This window comes from Glandiceps talaboti, chromosome 1 (assembly GCF_964340395.1).
Source record: "Glandiceps talaboti chromosome 1, keGlaTala1.1, whole genome shotgun sequence".
Lineage (NCBI taxonomy): Eukaryota > Metazoa > Hemichordata > Enteropneusta > Spengelidae > Glandiceps > Glandiceps talaboti.
This window is the reverse complement of record NC_135549.1, coordinates 32294832-32313200: the sequence shown is the minus strand read 5'-3', so window position 1 is coordinate 32313200 and position 18369 is coordinate 32294832. Positions and strand designations below refer to the sequence as shown.

Sequence of the window (18369 nt, the reverse complement as noted above, 5' to 3'; positions counted from 1 at the left end):
AAAATCTCCTGACCCCCCCCCCCCCCCCCCCCCCCCCAACACACAACAGGTTTTGTGAAAGCAGCCTAAACAATAGCTTACATCTGAGATGGTACAATGGCAATGGTGATATTGTTAATTTTGATTGATTCCAATTGTACAAACGACATTTTCTGGAACTAAAACACACATGTAACCATAAATGAGGTGGCTTACCTTGCACTTCGCCGTTTATCAGCGACGATTGTTTTGAGTGTTCAGTCATTGTTGATATGCTAACGACTGTTTGCCGGCCTCCGTTAAACTCTTTCCATCGTTATAAATCGCTCTCACTCTCTCCACAAGGCTTTTGAGAATACTGGTATACCACCACAGTGTGTTTCATAAAACATAATCACTCCATTGAAGACGCATAACTTTCACGATTGTCAGAACATGAACCAAAAACTGCTTGGCCGTGCTGATAAACACAAAGGCTAACTTTCATATCATAACCCCTGCGTGACCTAATGGTAAAGTCCATTTCTCAAAGGTACACAAGCATCAAGGGTGAAGGGCTCGTCGACTGCAGTCATTGCCCAAAGACATGTAACTTAAAACTGCTTGCGTGGAAGAATCTTACTTTGAAATAGATCGAATCAAAATGCATGAAACGCGTCTTAACATGCACGGAAGAAACATTTTTATGTGTGTATGTGTCACAGTGTGTGTAGCGTTATCATGTTCAGTTACTCGTATATGACCTGTGCATAACATGAACTAATCCTGATTACCCAGACTCCTTTTGTTCGGATATGCAAACGGCCCAGACCATGCAACCCAGCTGGTACTGGTGACCATTACGTAATATACGTGACCTCTGTTTTGGAAAACGACGCGATGGCCGTGGGTTTGGATCGAGGAGTCCATGAGAAATGCACGGTAAGTAACATGCCAAACAGTTTAGTTGTCCTGTTTATAGACGTATGCAAGCAGGACTAAGTTGTTGTATGATTGAGTTTGTGGATAAACGTCATATCACTTTATCAGCGAAATCGTACATGTTTTATGCAAAGTAGTAGAAAGTCATCATGACAATCCTTCCATTGTTTGTATTGCAGTCGTTCTAAGTTCTATCTGACGGTGTTTGTATTTATCATTCGTATTGACGTTATTAGTACTACTCATTTATAGATGTAAATATCATACTTCTGTATTAAACGTGGGTGCTTTATGACGCGGTGTTTGCCTGCCTGAAATATTATACAGTACTATTCTGTTCCATGCAATGGCTTGGATCAATTGGTAAACAAACCATTCACACCAAAGGAAATTCATTACATTCAAAAGGTGCACATCATGCATTCATTTACATGTCATTACCATTCTGTCAAGATACATTGTACATATATTTTAGCATCATTTTCCCAACCGCACTAAGTACTGTAGTAGTACATGTATCTTATATTATCATATGAAGACACAAATTCACTGTTGAAAGACAAAAATCCCACACATCATTTTTAATCAAAAGTTAAGATAGCCTTGTGAAATAGTTTAGAATTTATTTCTCAAATTTCAATTAGTCAAAATCTGGACTCCTAACTTAATAATTATTTATTCCAAAAATATATATCATGTACATAACATAACAAAACACATTTACTAGTCAAGATGAATATGTATATCAATAACTAAGGGGAAAGGGGAATGAAAATATTTGTTTTGCAACTAAACTAGTGATATAAATACAGTACATTTGACATTGACAATAAATACTATCTCGGCATAACTGCCATATGTCAAATGTGACATACTAAATCTTGGATCATCAAATTAACACACTATGACATAGCATACAGATATGCCCAATTTGTATTAATCGAATATAGATATTTTTTTAAACTCTCATTTGAACTCTGACTGGCGGGGCCGTGGATGTTCCTGATATTCAATGGTAGTCTATTCCATATTTTTGTGGTGCATTCTTTATGTGAAACAGACCCTACTTGTGTGTGGCTTTTGGAGTACATAAATCATTGCTTGTAATTGCCTTGTTGAGTAGGAATGACTCATTCAACTAAAATAATTGTGAATATCTTTGGAAGACTACATGTATTGTGTAAAGAATTTCTCGTGAACAAATTTAACAATGTTTAATTTGTTGAAATAATATCTGTCACATACACATTGATATAATATTTCTCGCAGTGTATATGTTAAACAGGACATTAATTCGATATATTCTTTCCTTTTTTCAGGTAATGAAGATGGATTGGTAGCACTACAAAGGCACCAGTGTTGTCTATGGTATAAGCCAAGAACACCTGTATATGACACCCCCCCCCCCCCAACACTCAACTAAATAAAGAGAAAACAAATAAATAATAGGTTACTTTATAAAATCCACGATCCTGAACCAATTCTAGAGTGTGGTTTATTGACTGGATCCTTGTGTCATGCAGAGCATTTATAAGCAGTTCAACTATGCAACAATTTCAGAAACTGTTAGGCAATTCAATCCTGCAACTGACACACCACTTTCAGCTTCAGGACAAATCCTGCATCTGACACATCCCTTTCAGTTTCAGGACAATTCCTGCAGCTGACACACCCCTTTCAGCTGCAGGACAATTCCTGCAACTGACACACCCCTTTCAGCTTCAGGACAATTCCTGCATCTGACACACCCCTTTCAGCTGCAGGACAATTCCTGCAACTGACACACCCCTTTCAGCTTCAGGACAAGTCCTGCATCTGACACACCCCTTTCAGCTTCAGGACAAGTCCTGCAACTGACACACCCCTTTCAGCTTCAGGACAATTCCTGCAACTGACACACCCCTTTCAGCTTCAGGACAAGTCCTGCAACTAACACAGGTTCAATTTTACTGATTATGAGGGAAATTTGCTAAAATTAATAAATATCTTAATTCAGATGTAATTTTAACACATTTTGATGGAAATATTTTGAAAGATACATTGCAGTGTGTTGATTTCATTATTTCACTGGAATCTTTGCAGTATATGAAAGGGTTTGACTACAGTAAACAAAATCTTGAAAATTGTCATGGAAAAATGTCAAAATTGATACCGTACACTCATTTATGAATCTTTCTTATGAAAATAATCTAAAAATGTGTACTTTTCGGAAAGTGGAAAATAGTTTTCGGGCTGTTACTTGTACAAAATAATGCCAAGATACATGTAGATGTATGCACGTCCTTTAGATAACTCACATCATCATATTGAAAACCATGTATTCCACATTATTTATGATTCATTTTCAGGCCCTGCTTGTCCGTCTTTACCCAGGCCTCGAAACGGAAACATTTCGTGTAAAAGTCGAGGGGATATAACTGTGTACGTAAGACAATATAGCCTTTATTGAAAACAATGAATAAATGTTACAATATTTGGAATCCAATTCTATGGAAACCCCCTGGGGTGCAAAAGTAGTCGGGAATTGAAGCGATGATTATACTCAATTACTGCAAATATTCCATGCCGAATAAACAAACCTTTGTATGTATGATAGACGCTTGAATGGCATGCATCAAAGTGTATCCTCAATGGTCAAGAACTATTTTGATATATAAATACAAAGTGTAACCTCAATGGTCAAGAACTATTTTGATATATAAATACAAAGTGTAACCTCAATGGTCAAGAACTATTTTGATATATAGATACAAACTGTAACCTCAATGGTCAAGAACTATTTTGATATATAAATACAAAGTGTATCCTCAATGGTCAAGAACTATTTTGATATATAAATACAAAGTGTAACCTCAATGGTCAAGAACTATTTTGATATATAAATACAAAGACATAAACAACGTAGTAGGCATCAGTCGGGAGATACTCACCCATGTTTGAAAATCAAAATTCGGTGACGAGATATGGAGGACAGAAAAAAGAGAATTGTAAACAATGTTGTCTTGGTGGGAAAGCACTCATTTTGCCATGCAATTTATTTTTGTAGAACGTGTAAACCTTCTTGTGGTCCTGGATATGTTTTTCCTTATGGTTTCAATACCAGACGTTATTATTGTAATTTTGACGTTGGTTTATGGGAGCCTTCAAGTGAGGTTCCCCATTGCTACGGTAGGTTCTCCTTCGTCAGTGTAATCCCGTTAGCGTGACATTCCCCTGCTGCAGTTTTTAATACGACCTGATATGGCTGCTTTGCGCTTAAACGCTTTGAAAGCTTGGAAGGCCTATTAGTTGCTGCCGCAATACATTTTAAACCAAAGCATGCTGGCGTGAAACGTGTGCTGATCAAGTGCTAAATGTAGTTTGCTTGCAATCTTAACAGGCTTCAGTATAATCCGAATGGCCATGTTGTGTTTGGTGTAACAGATAAATATTTTATATGTACATGATATAGAACAAATACTATGATATATATATATATATATATATATATATATATATATATATATATATATATATATATATATATATATATATATATATATATATATATATCACAAAAAGTAAAATATGAATTAACATGTATTTTATTTTAATTTAGAAAGTTACAAGTTAAACTTTGACCGTGTGAAATAAAACATTCATCATAGCTCCCTTTCAGAAGTTTTATGAATTAAAGTTAGCGACGGCATGGTTTAGCCAATTGTATTTATCTGTAAATGTTTTGTGGGGGAGTGTAGTTTACTGAACACTTTCCTTCACTTCTTTCTTTCTGCATATTAACAGGTAGTCACAGTATTCTACTTACTGATGTACACTTAACCATCACTTGCAATTGACTGAACACAATCCTCATATAAGGATATATGTCATGATCCGATGACGTAATTTACCATACGTATGAAACATTTACGGGAACTCACTACTATGCAATCAGAAGTTCTAACAATGCCAGAAAACAATATCGTAATGTCATAGAAGTCATGCATCGACATTAACATTAGACTAGTATAGTTTAGAAGCTTGTAAACCCAAATTGTGCCAATTTAAATTGTTGCATAATATATACGGAGAGAGAGAGAGAGAGAGAGAGAGAGAGAGAGAGAGAGAGAGAGAGAGAGAGAGAGAGAGAGAGAGAGAGAGAGAGAGAGAGAGAGAGAGAGAGAGAGAGAGAGAGAGAGAGAGAGAGAGAGAGAGAGAGAGACTGGGCGACTACTTTCTACTTTTCAACTACAGGGTTAGACAAAGACTGACATACTTACTGCCCTGTCATTGTATGACTTTGTAATTATTATATGTATATATTGACGCGATTGACAAGACGAGTCCTCCATTGTTTCTGCCTGCAAGGAGGTGGGAGGTACAGGCTACAGACACTTTGCCATTTGTTTATGAAACCGGTGATGAAATTCCAGGATTTTTCTTATGTATTTGTATCTGCTGCGCCCTCTTTTAACTTCTTTTGGGAATTTGGAATTATTTGGAATGTTAAAGTCATTGTAAAAGATATTATCAAAATGATCCATCACAGATAATAATAAAAGACATAAAGAAATGTTCCGTCGCTAAAGCAGATTCATTTGATGACGTAATTATGATTTAACATATTTAGATATGCATATTAACGTTTTCTTTTCATCAACATTATACATTGTTCATAAAATTAGTTTCAATTATGGAAGAAAATCAATTATTGCTTGATTACATCTAGTTTTATTGTTATTTTAAACTTTACTTCAAAAGTTCTGCGTGAAAAAATTGGAGATGGCTTGTCTCGTCATACGCTTCACTTTGTCACGTGATTATAAGTACATTACGTAATGTTGGTTATTTGTTTACGATGGTGTTATTGCCCCTCGCAGAAATAATGGTGTACGGCTTTACATCAAGTTTAACTCTTTAATTCCCGTTTGTTTCTATGTTAACAATAGTTTACTTATAGTGAACCTTCGAACCATTCTATAATACTGCCGACTAATAAATCAATCTGATGAATTAGGAATACATTATACTACAGTGATTTGTCTGCCAGTGCTACCTAAGTGATGTGTATGTCAGTGCTAACCAAGTGATGTGTGTCAGTACTAGCCAAGTGATGTGTATGTCAGTGCTAACCAAGTGATGTGTGTCAGTGCTAGCCAAGTGATGTGTATGTCAGTGCTAACCACGTGATGTGTGTCAGTGCTAGCTAAGTGATGTGTCTGTCAGTGCTAGCCAAGTGATGTGTGTCAGTGCTAGCTAAGTGATGTGTCTGTCAGTGCTAGCCAAGTTATGTGTGTCAGTGCTAGCCAAGCGATGTGTGTCAGTGCTAGCCAAGTGATGTCTGTCAGTGTTAGCCATGTGATACCCGTCAGTGTTAGTCAAGTGACGTGTGTCGGTGCTAGCTAGGTGATGTGTCTGTCAGTGCTAACCAAGTGATGTGTGTCAGTGCTACCTAAGTGATGTGTGTGTCAGTGTTAGCCAAATGATGTGTGTGTCAGTGCTAGCCAAGTGACGTGTATGTCAGTGCTAACCACGTGATGTATGTCAGTGCTAGCTAGGTGTGTGTCTGTCAGTGCTAACCAAGTGATGTGTGTCAGTGCTAGCCAAGTGATGTGTGTCAGTACTAGCTAAGTGATGTGTCTGTCAGTGCTAGCCAAGTGATGTGTGTCAGTGCTAGCTAAGTGATGTGTCTGTCAGTGCTAGCCAAGTTATGTGTGTCAGTGCTAGCCAAGCGATGTGTGTCAGTGCTAGCCAAGTGATGTCTTTCAGTGTTAGCCATGTGATACCCGTCAGTGTTAGTCAAGTGACGTGTGTCGGTGCTAGCTAGGTGATGTGTCTGTCAGTGCTAACCAAGTGATGTGTGTCAGTGCTAGCCAAGTGATGTGTGTGTCAGTGCTAGCCAAGTGATGTATCTATAAGTGCTAGCCAAGTGACATGTCTGTCAGTGCTAGCCAAGTGATGTATCTACCAGTGCTAGCCAATTGACGTGTATGCCAGTGCTAGCTAAGTAGGCTCTATGAGCTATTAATAAAGTGACATCTGTGAGCACTAGCTAAGTGATGTGTCTGTCTGTACTAGCTAAGTGACATGTCTGTCAGTGCTAGCCAAATGACGTGTATGAAAGCGCTAGCCAAGTTGCATGTCTGTCAGTGCTAGCTAAGTGACATATCTGTCAGCGCTAGCTGAGTGACATGCCTGAGTGCTATCTAAGTGATGTGCCTATCATTGCTAGCTAAGTGACATGTATATCAATGCTAGCTAAGTGGTATGTATGCCAGTGCTAGCCAATTATATGTCTGTCAGTGCTAGCAAAGTGATGTATGTCAGTGCTAGCAAAATGATGTATGTCAGTGCTAGCAAAGTGATGTATGTCAGTGCTAGCAAAGTGATGTATGTCAGTGCTAGCAAAGTGATGTATGTCAGTGCTAGCAAAGTGATGTCTGTCAGTGCTAGCAAAGTGATGTATGTCAGTGCTAGCAAAGTGATGTATGTCAGTGCTAGCAAAGTGATGTATGTCAGTGCTAGCTAAGTGGTGTATGTCAGTGCTAGCAAAGTGATGTATGTCAGTGCTAGCAAAGTGATGTTTCTTGATATGTCTGTCAACACTATACATACATCTGTCAGTGCTAGCCAAATCGTGTGTTTGTCAGTGCTATCTATATGACGTGTCTGTCAGTGATTTAGACTGCGTAGTAGTGTCTAGTCAGCACCTTCAAAGAATGTTTCAAAGGTTCGCCACTAGTGAACTATCGTCAGGTTAGAAGCAACCGGGAATTAAGGCAATAGTTGTAGCCATTGTTTTGGAATTCCAGACAAGAGGCAACACAGTGTAATAAAACACTGTGACAGTGAAAAATCAGGAAGGTTCCTCCAGCTCTGGACTGTATATGTATTGCACTGTATAATGACTGTCATATGTATCTTTTGAACCGTTCTAGCATGTATGGAGCCACTGCTTGAGACAACTGTAAATGACAACGGAGATTTTGTTTCTTCCACTTATATCACTAATAACCCTCCTTGGGAGGGCAGACTACATTCGTTTGGTGCCTGGTGTGCTGAAAGTGATGATACTGAGCCATGGATAACGGTGGACCTTGGAAAACAAACACGTGTCGTTGGTATTGGCACGCAGGGACGAAGCAATGCAGAGGAATGGGTTATGGAATATGAAATGCACTACAGTGATTCTGGAGATTGGTTCATTGACTATAGGAATGATGGTGCTACAGAGGCTTTGGTAATTAACTACGTTGTTTACTTTAACCACAGAAAACTAAAATCCCCGTTGTAATAACGCACAAACACACACACACACACAAACAAACAAACAAACAAACAAACAAACAAACAAACAATTGAATATTGAGTCAAATACAGAATGTGTCTGTCTGTCTGTGTGTCTGTCTGTCTGTCTGTCTGTCTGTCTGTCTGTCTGTGTGTGTGTGTGTGTGTGTGTCTGTCTGTCTGTCTGTCTGTCTGTCTGTCTGTCTGTCTGTCTGTCTGTATGTATGTATGTATGTATGTATGTATGTATGTATGTATGTATGTATGTATGTCGCTGCTACTACTAACCTATATGTTGAGATTATTAAAATCATACCACAGACTTTCAAATAGGAAGCATTTTAATGACGGGACGTTTGTCAAGAGAAGTTATATTACTGTTGAAATTTCTTTGGCAAAATCTAGACACTATCATCAGGAAAAATGAGAAATACCGAGAGACTGACTACCGAATGGATGCCGGTTAGGAAAGTTATCGATTTCAAACAGCATAGTTTTACGCGTAGTCACGAGTAGCTACTCATATTGTAATTTACTTCCCTGCTCCTCAGACCATTAACTGAGTGGTCTGAGCCTGCTCGTACCTACTAGTAGCTCGTAGTCACTACTCGTAATATGCAAATAACCACATTTTACCCACATTTTACTATCAATACATTATAATACAACTGTATGGATATATTACCTACACTTTAACTTATACAGAGATATTTTGGCAGACAGACACATTCGCTTGGCCATTGCCTAGCCTCATAACTAAATGTATGGTACGTAAATGAAGTGAACAATTTTGCAAAGTACAAGTGAAACGACTGCTCATGAGGTTTGAATGTTCAAAAATGTCTCCACAGAGAGAGACATAGAGCGAGAGGAGACATACAGAGACGGAGACGAGAGAGAGAGAAAGAGAGAGATGCACACAGACAGACAGACAGACAAACAGACAAACAGACAGACAGACAGACAGAGGAAGGCATACACTTACACAAATGTATTCGCATAGCTGTCACTCAACTCAGCACTGAATATAGGCTGTAGAAGAAGTTGCGGTGAAGCCGCGAGAATTTTTTAAAATTTAATGGTAAACAACCGCTCCTGAGGTTTAATTTTGGTTCAAATCATGAGCAAAATATTTTGGTCCCCCTTTCAGCCATCAGAATTTTCATGCCCCCCCCCTTTGAACACTCAATTTGTTTCATGCCCCTCCCCCAATTTCTCCCCATTACCCCCCCGCCATAAATTCTGTCTCTAGCCCTAGCACTAGGATGTGGCCACATCCTAGCACTAGGTGCACATCCTTGTGCTAGGATGTGTAAGGTTCCCTGTGTATATTTAATGTCTACAACTATAATTTGTCATTGCATTGGTCCATATATTATTGTCTAAAATATGATTTGTCATTGCATTGGTCCATATGTTATTGTCTAAAATATGATTTGTCATTGTATTAGTCCATATTCTGAACTGAAGCCATCTTGAGCAATGTCTTATTCGGATTTTTTTTCTTAGCGATTCACTGGCAATGTTGACAAGACGAATGAGGTGAGACAAATGCTACCATCCGAAATTCTTACTAGATATGTTCGTATTCTGCCGAAGAGATGGAATGGTAACCCATGCATGAGGTTTGAATTGTATGGTTGTGACTACGGTAGGAATTCTATTATGTATATATTGAAGTGGAATATTCTGTAACCAAAGCAACTATTTTCATTTGTTGTCAGTTGACAAAATGTGTACAACACACTAACACCTAGTAATATTTAGGATTACGGTGTCGGTACAACGTCATAAATTTGGTCGAGTATGCTCAAGAGACTTGGCAACCGTGACTGGTGTGGTTTTCAAATTGTTTGAATATAAAAGTGATTTCATTTCAGATGATATTTTATGCTTCGTAGTATAGTGTTCAAACCGTTACTGTATATATTTCTAATTAATAACAAACCAAGTTACTATATATGAATCTATATTTCTAACATGTAAACATGTAACATTTCCATGCGTTGTCAAAGGCTAAGCAATTGTACTAGCTTTATTTGGATTGACTAGTTAAATTTCTCATGGAGTGTCACCAACGAAATGCATCACTTTGTATATCCATTATTTTGACGTTGGCGTTTTGGTTACAAAATTGAATTGCTTTCGGCTACATATTTAATCGTTAGTTTATTAATTCTGTACATGGTCATATAACAGCAACAGTTTGTCAAATCTTATACATTACGGATGTGATTATGAATTTTATTTTTATGTTTACTTTCATATATATCTATGCATACCAATTGCAGGCTATTTTTTATTGAGCCAAAATATCATTCTGCGATTTCAATTAGTGTGTCAATTGTTACTTTGTACAGCCCCGATCGACCACTGTGAATCGAATGAATGTCAGAATGGAGCCATTTGTAAGAACCAACCATTCAAATTGAATTACGAATGTCAGTGCGCTCACGGATTTGCAGGACAGTATTGTGATCAAGGTTAGTCAACCCAGCTTATTGACAATGTTCACGTGTGTATCATAAAGCAATAACCTTGCCACCGAGAAGGTTTGCAACATTAAAAAGCCGTAGTTGTATGCTTACTTGCTTAATTAAAGCCAGGGACAAGGTGACATGTGTACTTGTGGAACGATGTAGCATATTTACTCAAGGCTTGTTTATACTCAAGTAGTAGTTAAATGTCATTCAGAAATTTATGGTTTTTTCACGATTATTTGATATGCTGTCTTGAAGTCGCACTTTGTGTCGAAGGAAAGTAACGTTAGAGAGAGAGAGAGAGAGAGAGAGAGAGAGAGAGAGAGAGAGAGAGAGAGAGAGAGAGAGAGAGAGAGAGAGAGAGAGAGATATGTCGACACACAGCCATTCTGGGCGACTACTTTCTACTTTCTTCTAAAGGTTTAGACAAAGACTGACATACATATACCTGTCAGCGTATGACTTTCGTCAGTCAGTCAGACTGACTGACTGACTGACTGACTGACTGACTGACTGACTGACTGACAGACAGACAGACAGACAGACAAACAGACACAGACAGACAAACAGACATACATACATACATACAGACAGAAAGACAGAGACAGGTAGACAGACAGACAGACAGATAGCTAGAGAGACAGACAGAACAAGATACAGAGTGAGGGGGTTGAAAAAGAGAAAGATTACAGCAGGGAGGGGGTACTTAAAATTGCTGTATGTGTTACAATCAATATTACATCATGATTCATATCTATTGTGTATTTTTTCAACTAAATATTTTATAACAGTTGTTTGCGGAATGCCACCGGCACCAACGAATGGATCATTCAGTTGTGATGTAGAGGGAGAAGGTTACGTATGTAATTTAGAATGTCTTCCCAATCTGAGGCTACCAGCTGGTACTCCTGACAAGTATACTTGTAATTTTGATTCCGCTGAGTGGTCACCAAAATTACCGGATGCTGTCCAATGTCAAGGTAACAATCCATACAAGATGGTTTAAAGATGCACTAGCTGCACCTTGAATTTATTTTTAAAAAAACGATTTGTTAGGTTCAATGATTTAAAGTCAAAAACTGCTGGACCGATTGCCATGATATTTGGTGGGTGTATTACCTTTGGTGTCTAGTTAGGAAATTGTTCAAATCAAAATGACCTTAGAGCCGTTCAGTTGTTATCGCTGGGGGGGGGGGCAAAATCGGGGGGGGGGGGTTCATCTTAATTTCAGAATCAAAGGGGGGGGGTCATCTTTTTTCACTAGCACTGGGGAGGGTGGGGGTGGTCACTGGATTTTCAAGATGTTATAGTTGAACATAGTTTTCTCGGCCATGATTCATGACAAGACCACGTCTCATTATTTCAGATGCGGCAAAACCACTCATCAAAAAAAAATACATGTGTTCAATGCATTGGTAAATCTGAACCTTGAAACGCAGAGACAGACAGGCTTGCTTTAACATATTACAGGTTCTTGTTATAACTAGTCAAACATATTACAAATCAGACAGTCATTGTTTCCTAGAGCCAAACCTGTCTATCAAACATTACAATCATTTCATTTTATTCAGATTGTATTTATTTATACATCCCAACTACTTTCTCAAAACCAACTACCCCACAACCTGGTTGAACTTTGTCCATGTCCAGAGCCCCCCCCCCCCCCCCCATACATGGAATTTGGATTTGGAATTGAGGAGAAGTTTAGATAATCCAATGTCAATAATTAGAATGCTGGTTCTTGGCATTGTTTTTGCTATATCAGTGTATCATGCAACAATTGTTTTTCAATGGTCAAGATGATTTGGTGTGGTTGATGTAGTCATGAGAAATTTTGACTTCAAACTGAATTGAGTGGTGAAGTAGTACATGAATTGAATGTAATTCTGTAGCCAAATGTAGGTACATGTGTACCACGTATTGGATACGCGTATTGGATAGGTATACTGTTATTTGTGTTTGATAAATGTAGCAGCGAAATGATGAAAAAGTACATCTTCATTTCAGGCCGAAGGTAAATAAATAAATAAGACTAACTCCAAATCTATTGGCAGATGACTCTTCCGGATATCACTTTATGTAACATTCAAGAATGGGAATATTTTCAAGATTACATGTTACTTCCTAAATGTTGTGATGACTTATTTAGAGTACAATACAATGAATGCAAAAACTTACAGACATATTAATCTGACATAGGAGTAAGATGATTCTATACTCATATTAAGAGTGTTCTTTTATTGAAATCTTCAGAAAATTACTAAAACCCAAGTTCAGTAGTACTACAGTGCATTCTGGCATATTTTGTTATAACTATCATAGTATTTTAACATTTTTTCTGTGTGTGTGGAGGGGGGGGGTCACCATATGTTTCCTCCTGTCAAGGGGGGGGGTCATCATTTTTTGGTTGTGGGGGTCTATCTTTTTTTAACAACCGATGACAAGAATTTGCCGCCCCTCCCCCAGCCGTAAAAACTAAACGGTTCCTTACGACCCGTGTGTGATTTGGGTCAAAATATGTGGTTTTTGGTTAAAAAAACTTAAATTCAAAAACTACTGGGCAGGTCGGTCTGAAATTTTGTGGGACCAGTAGATTAAGATTTGTTCACGACATGGTGATCCCAAAAGTGATATGCAAATTAGGGCTAAAATGTGTGTTTATGGTCAAAAACTTATATTTCAAAAAGTACTTTGTCATCGAGACTAAACTTGGTGAGATATTTCTAGAAGTGTTATTCTGCAGATTTTCCTCAAAACATTTTGACACAATTGACCATAACACCAAGACCCCACCCTTAGCCACAACCAAATGGCAGTATATTTTGGTCAAATAACAACATCATGATCTGGTAGGCAAGTGAGTAAACATTCAAAAATGTGTGCAAATGTCCCTAGCGACCTTGACCACGCTCATATCAACAGCCAAACGGTGGTGTATTTCACAAAAATAACAAGGATTAATAGACAAGTGAATACATTCAAAAAATATATGTAAATATGCCTAACAACAAAACCACGCCCATAGCAACAGCCAAATGATCATGTATATTGCAAAGAAAACATCAGGGATTCATAGACAAATGAACGAACATTCAACTTTCTTTTGCAAATATGTCTAGGAACATGACCACGCCCATAGCAATAGCCAACATGATCGTGTATATTTCAAAGATAACAACAGGGTTGGATAGGCAGCTGGATAATCATTCAGCAAATGAACACCTACACCTAGTATGGATCAGCATATGGGTTAAACATTTTCCTACAACGCCATTGGCGCTATTTTTATTATAATACGGCGACATATTCAAAACAAGTTTTAAAATTTCCAATACAATATTTGCAGATAATAATGACCACTAATTACCACTCATAATATCAGTTAATAATGACCACTAATTACCACTCATAATGTCAGTTAATAAGTAATTGACCAATGTTTAGTACATAAATCATTTGGCCATATGATAAACAACCCCCCCCCCCCCTGCAGCAGGTGCAATATATCAGACATACTGTAAGGTTATAAAGAAAGACATGATGGCACTTCTATATACAATTTGACCACGAATTGGACCAAATGACAGGATTACATTTTTGAATACCAAATATGTTGGTAAATGAGACGAGGTAGACAGACGAATAAAGTGATATTGATTGGTATGTATACGTCCTTGATAGATAGTAATGCATACAATAGCCCAAGCTAGTCAGTACCTACATTCTCAGAAGTATTGACAGAAAGAGGAACATCAACGTTTTGATATGTCCTAGTCAGTGATCACTCTATTTTTAATGTACATTTGTTGATAGATTTTGTAGAGCCTACCGTAGGAGTACATTTGCCAGGAATACCAAGCCGTGTATTGCCCGAAGTTGGAGGATTAGGTAAGTGCAAACTGAATTGACTTTGTCCAGCCTTTATCTGGTATAGTCCGAGAGTTTAAGTAACATTTTAACACCGGAACATTTCTTTCCATTTGTCAATACTTCTATTATTTCGTTGACATAAAGACACAATGTACATAAACTGAAAATAATACATGGTATGGGAAAAACATTAGATAAGATATTTGGGTCTGTGGAGAAGAGGAAATTCACATTGTCAATGTGATAATTCATCATTTGTTGTAGTTATGTGCTAAAATTGTGCGTTATGAATCATTTGTCTATTTTTGAACGGATCGGATCTACACACTCTATGGAATTTATGCTCTTGCGCTTACAGATGTCGAATGTCAATATAATGATATTGTGACGTCAGAACTAAAGTAATCATTAGATAGTATTCCTCAATATTTGTCTTCGTTTAGCTGAGGACAATATGAGTAACCTAAGGGGCCTTGTCACTACGTGTCGCAAGACGATTAGTGACTAACCCTAAATAAGTCACAAGCTGAATGAAGTAAAACGTTCGGGATTAATATAACAAAACCTCCACATGCATAAGTTAATAAAAATCGGGAAAAATAAAGGTGATTTGGCTCTTATTCGAAGAAGAAGAAGAAGAAGAAGAAGAAGAAGAAGAAGAGAGTAGAAAAGGGGCATCCTACCCATATTCTCGGAGGGTGATCTGAAAAAGTACCCCCATTTTACGATTCCGCGGACCTAGATGGCCGACGAAAAACACCGTCCCCCTTTTTCTTGAAATTTCCAACAAGCATGTGTAGCCGCTTTGTCTGGTACTGCCACCACCGGGTGGGTGCCAAACTAAGTGAACTAACACACGCTCTACGTATATGCTGTTGTGTGTTATTAGCCATACAAGAATACTCGTAAGCTCTATATATCACGGCTCTTTTCCTAGAGGCAAACGTCGACAATTCTACACGAATGGCTTCAACTCGTATGACGATCTCGATTAGGCGTAATAAAAAAACTGTGTGGCTCCGTTTACATTCAATTATAGAATAGGCGGGGGTCGGTCAATTTTTTATTTTAATCTTTATCTTAATGTTTAATTATTCCATCCCGGGGTACTTGTAAGGGAGCCTTCAGTATGTACATGGGGGGGGGGGGCGGAGGAAATCACACATGGTCTGTTAAATAAAACATGACCCTCCCCCATTCTCCATTTGTAAAAAGTGACCCTCCCCTTTGTCTTATTTTGTAATACATGACCCGCCCCATGACAATTGTATATACTAAAAGTTAATCAATATTCCCATTATATGTATACATACAAAATAAATGATTTTGTACAAAGCAAAATGTGTACATATAAAGTAAAAGACTGGCTAGTTACCTTTCTCTTATAATCATACACAATCTAGTTCGTATCTAAAACGTGCTTTCCATGTTGTGCATACTCTGCCTGATCTGGCCACTTGTAAAAGTTACCTGATATCATTGTCATCATCATCTTCAACTTCAGTATTGCTATTATCAATGTCACTTTAATCTGACTCACTGTCACTACTTGAGGCAGTACATGTATCACTGTCCGTGTTCTCTATGACATTCAAAATTTAATCATCATGATCATCATGATCATCATGATCATCAAAATCATCATCATCATCATCATCATCATCATCATCATCATCATCATCATCATCATCATCATCATATTTTAACAACAACATTCACGGACAGTATGAATGATAAGGTGAGATGGTACACTCAACAATATACATCGTTTTATTAAACAATTTTCCAACAATATATGTAATTTTATTTTTTGTATTTTGGCATGTAAAGTACTCGTAAAAATAAATGTTGAGTGCTCATCTCACTTTTACATCTCAAAAAACACAAAACAACCTTAACCAAAATGAAACGGTGAAAATTAAAGTATACTTATTCTACACTTAAAGTATACTTTGGAATGTCAAGTACATTTCAAGTATACTCAAGTAATCAAGTTTACTTTAAATATAAATTTACAATAATTGCATCTTCAATTTGGTCACAAAACTACGACTTGTAAAATGTGACCCTCCCTCTAATATTGTAATGCAAAATATGACCCTCCCCAAGAATATGTTTGTAAAATGTGACCCTCCCCAAGAATATGTTTGTAAAATGTGACCCACGCATTCACTTAGTACAAGTTGGTCCTCTTTCTCCCTATGGGGTATTTGTTTGGACACAACTAAGTACAAGTTAAAAGTAACTGACGTTTCCGGAGTAACCCTTCTAAGAGCTAAATCCTTGCATTACTGACAGTGCAAGAAATCTAAAATATTAACTGTAGACCAGGGTCGGTTTGAAGCATAGTACATTTATATACTCAATATTACATACGTTTATCTGATAATTAAAGTTATCAATCCTAGTTTATATCACTTTGTTAGAAAGGTTCTTTTGAGTTTTATAATTGTAAAATACTCATGTGTTTTTGGTTTCAGCCGATGGTTTCTGTATTTCTTGGGGTCAAAATCACTACCGGACTTTCGATGGATTGATATACGATTTCCGTGGATCTTGTTCGTATCGCCTTGTTGCGGACTGCCTTGGCGACAGTTTCCAAATTCACGTTCGAAATGATGAGGATTGTCGGCAGCAACCTAATTGTAAACGTTCACTTGTCGTATACATTGGTTCGGAGGAATTCAGATTTGACAAGGGAGAGGACCAAGTAATCATGTCTAAACGACAGGAAGAAATTACAATCCCGGCTTCAGTCGACGGTTTACGAGTGGAAAAGATATCCAGGTACATAATAGTTACCACGTCTTTTGGATTTAATCTGGGATGGGACGGTGAGGAAGCCATCTTTATTCAGGTGGAAGATAGCCTTATCAACAAAACATGTGGACTGTGTGGAAAATACAATCGAAAGGCAGAAGACGATCTAACAGACATTAATGGTGACGTCACATACTCTGTTCCATCATTTGCCGCTAGTTATAAAATGAATGACGTAGGGGGTGAGTCGCATTATATTATATTAGATTAAATATCGTTATGTGTATACTACATTCACAACAATCTATCGTTATGTGTAGACTACATTTATATTAATCTATCGTTATGTGTAGACTACATTTACATTAGTCTATAGTTATGTGTAGACTATATTTGTATTAGCTCAGCTGTCAGCGAAAGCTGAAAGCGTAGCTTTAGGTATAGGTGAGTATAGAGGTATAGAGTATAGGTGAATCATTGGTGTCCGTCAACTTTTTATATTTTCATCATCAAAGTGACAATCAGAATACTTCGATATTTGATGTACATGTTCCCTGGGGGGAGGCTATTCAGATTTGTTCATGCCAAGTTGATCTGTGCCATTTTCAATTTTTATGATTTTTTTCTTCAAAAAATGATATTTTCATCATCTCCTCAAATACTACTTGTCAGATTACTTTGATATCTGGTGTGTTAATGCGCAGATGGTAGCTTACTCAGATTTGTTAATTTCAAGTCAGCACATCTTCTGTTCTATTTTTTATAATTTTTTTTTGTAATTTAACAAAAAATTAATATGTTAATGAGCATTGTGACCGATGCCATATTGGAAATCAGTCCACGAGACTTTAAGTAAACTGCCACTTTTCAAAAGACTCTATTGACATCAAACAAGCAATGTAATATGTGCTATAGTCATAATTCTATGTATAGAGGCCTAACTAAAAGAATATAGTTTTTTATCCTACATTGAACTATTGATCTCGCCACTAATTATAAGAAAGCGCACATTTCTTATAAAGGTCGTTATTTGAAGTAGCTATCATAATGCAAAATAACAAAAGCGTGTTTCCAATAACCTGGCCAACCCTAG

At 37.4% G+C, this 18369-nt stretch overlaps 1 protein-coding gene across 1 annotated transcript in view; it reads left to right on the top strand.

Annotated features, from left to right (window-relative positions):
• LOC144435945 (kielin/chordin-like protein) overlaps nucleotides 1-18369 on the top strand; it is a 55991-nt gene that overhangs the window by 36107 nt on the left and 1515 nt on the right. Inside the window, exons 3-8 of the mRNA XM_078124589.1 lie at nucleotides 7818-8119; nucleotides 9676-9817; nucleotides 10527-10649; nucleotides 11438-11626; nucleotides 14460-14534; nucleotides 16997-17518. Of these exons, the coding sequence (XP_077980715.1) occupies nucleotides 7818-8119; nucleotides 9676-9817; nucleotides 10527-10649; nucleotides 11438-11626; nucleotides 14460-14534; nucleotides 16997-17518 (1353 nt within the window). The remainder of the gene's footprint in view (nucleotides 1-7817; nucleotides 8120-9675; nucleotides 9818-10526; nucleotides 10650-11437; nucleotides 11627-14459; nucleotides 14535-16996; nucleotides 17519-18369) is intronic.